Below are 10,487 nucleotides of genomic sequence, written 5' to 3'. Positions count from 1 at the left end.
TTAATCAGATTGACATGATTTTGAATAAAGACAGTTGGGTTATAAGTATAAAACAAGAATTGTCTGAGTTGGGATTAACATAGGTATGGGAAGAATCGGGATTTGGCCAGAATACATACAAGGTAATTGAACAAAATTTGTTAGATATATATAAGCAAAATATTTTTTCATCTTTTGTAAATTCACCAAAATGTTTTTTATATCAACACCTTATTGATAATTTTTGTTTACAGTTCCATCTTTAAAAAAACCGATTGATCCCAATGGAAGGAAATATATAACAAAGTTTCGGACGTCTTCACACTCTTTGAACATTGAGAAGGGCAGTCATAAAATATTTCAAGAAATAATATAGATTATTGACATGGATATGAGATAATCTCATTTAAATGAGTGAATAGCATTATACAATAGGACTTAACTTGGTACAAGCTAACTTATTTTAAGAAAGTCAGCATCAGGAGGAGTTAACTAGTATTGCAACTTCCTCTTCCTCTTTACATCCCACTCAAGTGGAAGCAAAAACAACACGTTTCACAATCAAGGCCAATCCATGCCACCAAAGAGAAAAAAAGAGATGGGGGAATGGTTTCTCCAGCTCGGGACAGAGGACCAAAAAAAAGTCTCGCCAAAACACTAGGCAGCAAAAGCCTGGAACTGTAGAAGTGAGAGATAACCATCCCCCCTTCCAGCACCAGAAATCCTCAGAGAGCGTGCCGGGGAGCGAGGCTGCACCAGATTTGGGGGAGTTTGGGCGTGCCAACTTTGGTAATATTGGTAACTCTGATTTTTCTGTAGATTTAAATGTTGCTGACTTCACCCCTGTACCAGAATTTAGCTACTTTGATAATGTAGGTCAACACATCCCTTTGAAACTGAAGCAAAAAATTTGGGATGGGCAATTTGTTGATTTAGGTTTGCTGTTGAAATCAGCAAAAGAGATTGACAATAGTTTGGGGGGGGGGCAAGGTGAAATTAAAATCAGGGATGGAAAACTGCATTGTCAGGTCTAATGTGGGTTCATACCTGACAATTGAAAGATGGACTAATGCCTTCATGATTTACATGAGTGTTATGTTGGAAAAATACAGAGCTCGGGCCCAGGAGTTTTTATACATGCGAGACATCAGATTAGCTGCCACTAGATCCCAAGCCTGGTACAAATACGACGAGCAATACCGTCTCCGCAAAGCTAGCAATCCTGAATCCTCCTGGGGCATTATCAGTCAGGAATTTTGGCTACTATATTTGACCGGCCAAAGTTCATTCGAAAGTTAAACTCATTTCGTAATACTAAACAATTTTCAGGTGAGACCAGCACATCTGCTGTTACCCAATATTGCTAAGGCAAGGTTAATAAGGCTATTACAAAATTTGTTACGTCTGAAGTTAATTACCTTGCATGGTTCATGACAAATATCAATGTTCATCAAACATCATGTTTATTTAGGTATGATGTATCTCATTGCTGAAAATGCAAACTAGGCCTACTTAATTATATACAGGGTGGTTTGGAATTTATTTTGGGGGGAAAGGGCAAAATTTTTCCTCCTCAATAGTTTGCAGGATCTTGTCATTTCTGGTCGGTTCCTATAACCGGTCATTAATTTAGTAGATAGATATAATCTAAGCAATTTTGGTGGGGAACATCATATCGATGTTTGTGGCGGGGTCAAGGGAGACATCATTCCTGTACAAGCTTAACCTGTTGTCTCTGCCCATCTGCATCAAAGCATGAGGGATGTCTCATGGCTGTGTATATTAAGTTATATGGAAGTTAAATGCCATTGAGCAAATGTTTAGAATAACTGGAAACTGCTTGGGGTCTGCAGCATTTCAGTGCTCAGACCCCCTCTACCTCTATAAAAGGAGGAGAGGCTACAGGCTGGTTGGTGTTAAAGTTCTAAACCAGGTAGCAAGCCAGAGACAGGGTGTAAAAGCTGAGCAGCTTGTGGGCCTAGCCACCATGCGTGTCAGGCATGGGGTTCCATGGCACTCGCATCTAAGCGAGGCCACTAGTTTGCCCGTTGGTTTATGGTATCCTAGTTGTCTCCCTTGACTCCTACTAAATTTTGCGGCCAGTATCATCCAACACTGTGTATTATGTTTTTATGATGTCATTGCTTAATAAATTAATGTAAAGTACAATTGGTGTTTTCAATTCTCACAAGTGGCTGAAAGATAATTCAATAACATTGTGAAAAGGCAGACAAAGTAACTATCATTGGCTGCAATCTTCAATTAATAGGATTTGTACATTTTGTAACCTAAATGAGTTAGAAGACGAATTTCATTTTATTTTAAAATGTCCTTTTTACAACGGTTTAAGAATTAAATATATCAACAACAAAAAATTATCACAAGAAACCCAGTGTCTTTAAATTAGTAAAACTTCTTAGTGTAAATAATACAAAAGAACTCAATAATTTAGGAGAGATCCTACAGCAGGCTACAAAGTTTCGATCTTCATGAACTTATAAATTCTGTACCTGCTTCGACATATTATTCACGTGTATTGTTATATGTATGTTGAAATGCATTGATTTTATATCCCCAATATTGTATCTGTATGTCTACTCACCCTCTACTATCTTATTTGTAGATATTTTGTATTTATAACCGATGAGCTGTATAGCTTAAGGAAATAAAGAATCTGAATGTAAATTTTTTTTACCGATTTAAATAAAACATTACTGGTTTAATACGCCACCGCTTCTTACAACGTTGTGGAAAGCGAGGATGTATTGAAACAGCTAATTTTAATCAGAACAACTAGAACGCATTCTTGTCATAATTCAGTAACAGAGGCAAAATAAAGATCCACACATGTTTTTGTTCATTTTTGTTTAATACAATTAAGCTTAGCATTATAGTCTACAGCGAAACATAGAAATTAACATTCAGTTGACTTTACAATCCATATAAAAGTAATCATAAAAGTACATCCTTACATACAAGTACCGCGCAATCTATCGGAACTACATAATTCTTTATAAACATTTCTACATTGTGAACTAGTTCCTGATAATCTCACAAATGTACCTTTCACATGTTAACATTTCAAACCATACTATCTGTAGGTACATGGAAATATCCAATATAGTAAGCATGAATTTTCTACTTTTCTTGTGAACAAACAACATGCACACAAAATGTTTGAAAGCTTACTAAAAGTAATAACGAAATGATTAAACATAAGACGAGAGAGTTTTCGAAGCTTCATAAAATGAAGTAGAATCGTTTATTTCAAGTGAACTCATTTTAACATCCCCAAGTGAAACCAAGACAAGGAAGTTTGGAATTATGTTTTTTGTGTGCATATTTGTTTACCCTTGTTTACACTAATTAATCTTACAGGAATGAAAACTTTAACCAAGTCCTTGGTTCCTACATTTTGTTTTTCATCCAAACCTGACCATCTTTGCAGGAGTGGTACTTTGCATACAAATCCTATTCCTATTTGTTTGAAGGTTTTACGAATAAGATAATTTAAGGACACTGAATAAGAAATTTGGAAAATCTTGGAACGCTGTCTTGCGAGGTGTCATGTGGACGGAAATGCCCGAGTTTGAGGAGGCCTTGTCACTTTAATCTTTAATAAAGTTGTTGTTTCCATAATACATCAAGTAATAAACAGTATTTGATACATGTAGAAATGGTGAAGGTTTCCTAATATTTAAAAAAAATATATCTTTGAAAAATAAAGTCTCTGGAAAAGAACATGCATACGAACTCGATGATCGTAATATTAAACCATACTTGTGTAAAATCAGTGCAATGTATTACGTAAACTAGTGCACACACACACACACACACACACACATATATATATATATAATTACAATAGCCGTGTTTCGAGTTACTCCGGAACACAGTGTTTATTCTGTGTTTAGTCACGCCGCGTCAAAAATGTTCCACAGGGTTACTTCCGGTTTATCGTTGTTTACCTTTGTTTACCAACAGTCGACACTTCGTGTATTAGGCCTAGGCTTAATTTTGTCGATCATCATGAAATTGAAATACACATTTAATAGTTTGGGGTGTATGCGGTACATATTTGTTTATGAGCGTTTGATAAGCTACTATTGATCTACGAAATACAACGAAAGACTTCGTGAAGAACAGAAGACGATGTCGTGTAACTCACACAAGGCCCGGCCCAGCTGTCTAGTAACCGGAGGGGTAAAGGAAAAGAACGTATTAGACTCACTGAAACCTGTCAAACTGGTAAAATGAAAATTATGACGACATTATATATATATATGATTAAACAAAACACAATGTGCACTGCTTCATTTAAAGCAGGCATTAGGTCCAGTACGGTCTATAGGGCCTATGTGAAATAGAATTTACGTTACCAAATCAGGGCCAAAATGGGCATAAACATGTAACATATATATTCAGGTCCATTCCAAAGACTATTTCTACCTACGTAGCTATTAATAGCTACCTAGGTATTTAAAGCTACTTAAAGTAGCTAGTTTTACCTACTTTTACATGTTTTTAAAGATATAAATAAATAATAATTAAGGCACATCTTTTAAACAGGTCAGTCGTTTTATGTATCATGTTGTACATGTGCATGACAAAATTCGGAGTGTAAATTTAAATGCTTTACGAGGGTGGAAAATGTAGAGAAAATTGCATGAAAAATCGACTCAAAAACTTTTAATGTAAGAGTGCATGAATGTTAACTTTAAAATTAATAAAGATTTGTAAAACATTCTAGACTTCTTATCATGTATCTTTGATCCTAAGTTCCTAGAGAATGGAAGTGGGTTCAGTTATTGATGCAAATTTGAAAGTAATCATTTTTTGTCCAATATTTTTGTGGTATTCATTGTCAGTATAAGTGAATCAAGAAATTTGGTACACACCATGTTGCGCTGTTCCTGCGTTTGGCCACAAAATGCAAGTAAAGGAAAACGTAGGTAAAAATAGCTACCTGGAGTAGGTTTAAATACCTAGGTAGCTATAAGTAGCTACATAGGAATAAATAGTCTTTGGACTGGACCTGATAATTATTGATATAAAATATAGATAATGACAATACACAGTGAAAAGTAATAGATTAGCTATAATATTATAGGTATTTGAAATGGCTTTATTATTTAAAGCTAGTTTAAATTGAATTAGACTGGGTTTCTGAGTGCAATGGTATAGCCATATGTGGGTGAGGATAAAATTATCTACTTGGGTATAGTCAATATGCTGTCTAATTTGAAACGATCTAATTAAAATTAGATCTTTGATCCGTTCATGCAATCGATACACAAAGTGTAGCGATTGCATGAGCGGATCAAAGATCTAATTTTAATTAGATTGATTTGACTTTTAATTTACTTGAATCTTCACTATGCTCAGCTGATCTCTAAGAAAAGACTGCACTTGTTATGAAACTGGTGTATAGTCCTTTGTGTAGCAATTGCATGAGCGGATCAAAGATCTAATTTTAATTAGATTGAATTTGAAAATAATTATTTCTCAACTAATACTTGTGTTACAAATTAAGTCTTTGGAGTTTGACTTCTAATGATATACTTATGTAATTGGAAGAATTTTTAGCATGACTATTTATTGTTGTAGTCATTTTATTGACTTTTCACAATCCAGTAGGTATTTGTGATTACTGTTCATAGTTATATCACTGAACAAAATATATATCTGATCATGATTAAGGTAATATTATAATTCCTTTCAGCAACATAATTTCAATTATGTGCTCATAGACTGGTCCAGCACAATCTCTAGTATAATTAGCTATATAAATATGCTAATCAAGCTATATAGCTTTTTAAAGCTAATTGAAATTGCTTGATATAACTATTTCAAATCTTCTATCAAATATATTTTTAAAGCATAAAAATTTAATTTCTAAGTGAAAATATTTCATCCTTGTACTTGAAACAACACACTGTAAACAAAAAAAGCTTCTTAAACTATGTACCTTAGGAAGAATTTTGATTCAAAATTGTCAAATGTTTAGGATTATTAAGTTGTTACAGATTCCACATTGTAAAGTCATCATATACTTATCAAAGCTTCGACACACATAAGGCAGTGGACAGTTATCAATACAAAAGAAATTCTCTTTTCATGAAAATTCTTAAAATGACATATGATCTATACATAGAATAGTGTTGTGGTTAGTTCAAAGTACATGTATATTGTTATGTGTCATTGCACTTAAGAAATTTAATCGAAACTAGCTTAATGAAGCTGTTTGAAATAGCTTTATAAAACTATATAGTTAAATATAGAGATTGTGCTGGGCCTGATAGATATAGCAATACAGAGGAAATCCGTCATATGCATCAAAAGTTTGAAAAAGGTGAATTGACTTAAATATAAATTTATGAACAAAATTGAAAAAAAGAGAGAAGAAATTAGGAAGAATCTTTTGTGTTCATTTAAAACATGTTGGGTAGATTTTGAAGTTGTTTAACTCGGCTTTATACATGATGTCATATCTCTGAATGCAAGCAAGCTCTCATATGACTACAATGTATAGGGGAAATCAGATATTTGTACAATAAATATGGTAAGCTTTATTGATAAAAATCATGAAAACTCATACATTCAGTTTTAATATGAATTACTTCATGTATTTCCAAATAAGTTAAAAAAAATATACATGTATGTACAGTGAACAGTATTTTTAACAAATACATGAATTATAATTTCAGCATTATTTATTTATTTATTTATTTATTTATTTTTTTTTTTACATCTTTGCTTCTCAAATTGACAAAAGTCTATTATCAATATTGTGGCATCCCTCCTCTTTTCCAGGTTAATGGGAACAGGATAATTTTCCATGCCTTTCACTTGAGGTCTTCAGTTTCATCATTAATCATCTGAATGTCGGTATGCCAAACTCTCATGATGTCATGCCATTACTGGATATTCCTTAACACTGGTTTATTTAAACCACACTACCTATAACATTGCCAAATATTAGACTGAAAATTTTCAAATACACAAGATTTGAAGCAGCAAAAGAAAAGAATTACATATGTATAACACACAAAAAAGAAGAAATTAATTCTCACCTGGCTGATATGAACTTTTTACTCCTTTTTAGCTCCCTTTCACTGCATACCAGCCAATAACTAGCAGTCATTATATGCAGATCAGCCATTGTTATCAACCTGTGTATATATATGTTGAATAAAATATGAATGAAAATTGTTATTCTTTTTAAGAAATATATATACCCAATAGTATATTTCCTTACACAGTACTGAATCAAAGGGGTAGGAGAGCAAATATATAATATATAACCTGGCTCATGTTCAGCTGGTTCCATTCTTGTATACAAGTAGTTTGAGTGGAAATGTACATATCTGATGTACATGTAAAGTACCTTGATTGCACAGGCAATATGCATCACTTGTGTTCGAATTTACTATTAAAGAGTACTCTTTAATAGTAAATTCGACCCCAAGCGATGCATATTGCCTGTGCTTGATTGGTATTAAAAGTTGGAGAAAAGATCAATGTTCTTTGATATAATTCAAAAGTTTGCAGTGAATGAACCATCAGTATGGAGCTTGAATAAATGATCATGCAAATTCTAGTATAGATCCGTAGGGATATATTATCTGGTGTTCTCATATTTTATTTAATTAGCAGATATATATACCCCCCCCCCTCTCACTCCCTTGTGAAATTGCTTCATAATTTTTATGAGCCTGAACCATAAGTTCATAATTGAAATTCTCTATTTAATGTTATATGAACACCGTTGTAAAATACATACACTGCTCAGATGTGGATGAGGGTACAAGTATACCTATTCTTGAAGATTGACAAGATTTTGCACAGTCTATATTATATTTTTAAGAGTCAGTACAAACCTCTTGGTTTTCCTAAAAGTTAATATAAGCAAACTGGCTAGAACAATGATGTTTCTTTGTTGGTTCAGCTTTCACGGAATGTAATAATCGCACTCAATTTCGGCTGCTCGTGGTTTTCTACACAAATGACGCCATCGTTTCCTCTGCGTGAACGCTTTTCCCGGGTTTGGGAAAAGGTAAACTTTGACATCTTCCCAAGTAAATATATATCCCTTGCTATCCTTTATCTGATTTGCGACAGTTTGTGCCGCAAAATCTATATTTTGTCAAAAACAATTTTGTTACCAGTGTAAACAAAATTAACCGGAAGTACCCCTGTGGAACATTTTGCTCATATCACGTGACCGGCGTGGCTAAATACGAAAAATCCCGGGTGTTCCGGAGTAACTCGAAACACGGCTATTCAACGAAACGTTTGTTATTATGCATCTTTACGTGTATATGATGAAAAGGTGAAGGACATGGGACAGTGATAATTTATAACTCCTATAAGGATATTATTAGATTCAAAGAACTTTAAAGATCAGTGACATAAAGAAATCCATTCCACTCTTTTTATGATGACGTAAACTGATGAGAATATCAGAGTTTTATTACGGGTCCCCAAAAGACGACCCTTTGTATGATACACATTAAAATCAGGCCACGTGTTTGTGTGAAACAAATATTGTATCTTTAGATAATCAAAACTTCTACTACATATATATCGATTGTTTGACGGCCCAGGTTAAGCAAGCTATTTGCAAATACCTTAAAATAGTACAGAAGGTACTCATAGGAGTTGAATCCTTTCAAACGTTCAATGAAATAAGGTGTGTTTGTAAAACGCTGATCCCCCTGACCTACGGCAGCAAAGTAAGTATGGAACTCTAAGAAAAATATTGTAACAAGGAATACAAATGTGAAATACGAAAGCCCTATCACTAACCATTCAAACGTCATGGACAAGGTTTTTTTCTTCAAATTTAGTCAAACTTCAAGGTGAAGGTCATTAGGTCAAACAAAGAAAGGTCGTATCAAAAGGAATAAACCTGTGAAATATGAAAGTCGTATCATTAAACATTCAAATGTTACAGGCTACGTGTATGTTAGTACAACTGTATTTCAAAAGTAGGTAAAACTCCAAGTCAAACATTTCGTACCAAAAGAAAGATCTTGTCAAAAGAAATACACACAAAAAACATGAAAGCTTTATCAGTATTAAAAAACTTTGACCAAGGTTAAGAGTTTTTTTTAGAAGTAGATCAAACTCCAAGGTGAAGGTCATGAAGTAAAAGTTTTGTTACTTAGGTCTTGTCAAAAGGAATATACATATAAAATATGGGAAATAAATCTACCACTAACCATTCAAAAGTTGTGAGTAAGGATAAAGTTTTTCAAATGTAAATCAAACTCCAAGGTGAAGGTCATGAGGTAAAACATTTTTGTACCAAAACAAAGGTCTTGTCACAAAGAGTACACGTGAAATACTATAACTGTTCAAAAGTTATGGCCAAGGTCAGTTGGGTTTTTTTTTCGGATAAAAAAGGTAGATAGACAGACCAAAAATCTCCTATTACATATATTGACCGGGTCGATCAATTTGAGGGTGAAGCAAAACAGACGCAGTTTATAACTGATTTGTTATACACCTTCATTTGTAGGTGTTTTTAGATGCACTTTGAACTTATAACGAGACAGTTTGTTTGCGTACATTAATTTTATCCCTGCATCTACTAGTTTAAAAAGAAAACATACCCAATATCCTAATTAACAATTAAATTTTTCATGTTTTCCTTTCCTTTTCATCTTACAAATTGTATATTTTATCATCAATTAAATGTGTGAACCTCGCCATTACGTAAACAAAGCAGCTGACCAAGAATCACGTGACTTACATACGCCAATAGAAATGGGGTAGACTTGATGTAACATAAATTGTAATAGTTTTATATAGGACAAAAATAAGGTGTATAACAAACTGTTTTTATTCTAAATACTTCATACTTCCAGTCGGTAGTGGAAGTTAAACATCTACTTTTATTCATAGAATTACATCATATCAATTTTCGAAAATTGTTTCCCCCCACTATATTCTATGTTATAATTTTCGGAATATAGGATCGATATTTAAAAAAAAAACCCACACCTTTTATATACATGTATTTATATAGAATGACATAACCTTCCCTTAGGTATGAATATACGTTAACAGTACTATAATGAATTGGGTGAATACTTTGTATGTAAAATTCAATGCTTGTGCTGTGTAAATGATACTTTAAAAATTTATAATGTGAAATGCATCTTCCAAAAATACATATTATTATAGAAAATAAGAAAAATCTGTTTGAAATTAATTGTTGATGGCTCACTTTGTCACTCGTATCAATAAATTTTCCTGTACTAAATGAAATTGAATGTAGATAACATCTTGGATAATTCAGACATCTGTTTGTTCTTCTTTTAATAAGACATTTGACTCCTTCTCCTTTGATTCGACTTCCGACATTGTCAAGTCCTGAAAATTTAACGCAACACTTCAAAATGCATTCACACTTCGTGCACATACTTTTGACATACATGGAAATATGGTGTATTGTTATTTGAAGGGAGGTATATGTAACAGAGTAGTTTGTAGATCTATAC

General features: G+C 33.2%; 1 protein-coding gene and 1 long non-coding RNA gene across 9 annotated transcripts in view; one reads left to right on the top strand and one right to left on the bottom strand.

Moving 5' to 3' along the window:
- Positions 1–774: 774 nt before the first annotated feature.
- LOC125648393 (uncharacterized) lies at positions 775–7,188 on the top strand. Its single transcript, XR_007360291.2, has 2 exons — positions 775–4,227; positions 6,793–7,188. It is a non-coding gene; the product is annotated as an uncharacterized LOC125648393 (long non-coding RNA).
- The window catches only part of LOC125648390 (adhesion G protein-coupled receptor L3-like), a 58,652-nt gene continuing 54,696 nt past the window's right edge, over positions 6,532–10,487 (bottom strand). For 3 of the 8 annotated variants that reach the window (XM_056142319.1, XM_056142311.1, XM_056142314.1), the window contains 2 exons: positions 8,788–10,359; positions 6,532–7,151 (listed from right to left, as the gene is read on the bottom strand). In XM_056142319.1, coding sequence (XP_055998294.1) covers positions 10,282–10,359 — 78 coding nt within the window. In that variant the 3' untranslated portion in view covers positions 6,532–7,151; positions 8,788–10,281. Of the gene's footprint in view, positions 10,360–10,487 lie in introns of all 8 variants that reach the window. The other 5 variants (XM_056142313.1, XM_056142316.1, XM_056142317.1 and 2 more) reach the window with 5 other exon arrangements.

Source organism: Ostrea edulis, chromosome 6, assembly GCF_947568905.1.
Source record: "Ostrea edulis chromosome 6, xbOstEdul1.1, whole genome shotgun sequence".
Taxonomy (NCBI): Eukaryota; Metazoa; Mollusca; class Bivalvia; order Ostreida; family Ostreidae; genus Ostrea; species Ostrea edulis.
This window is presented reverse-complemented; position numbering and strand designations above follow the sequence as displayed.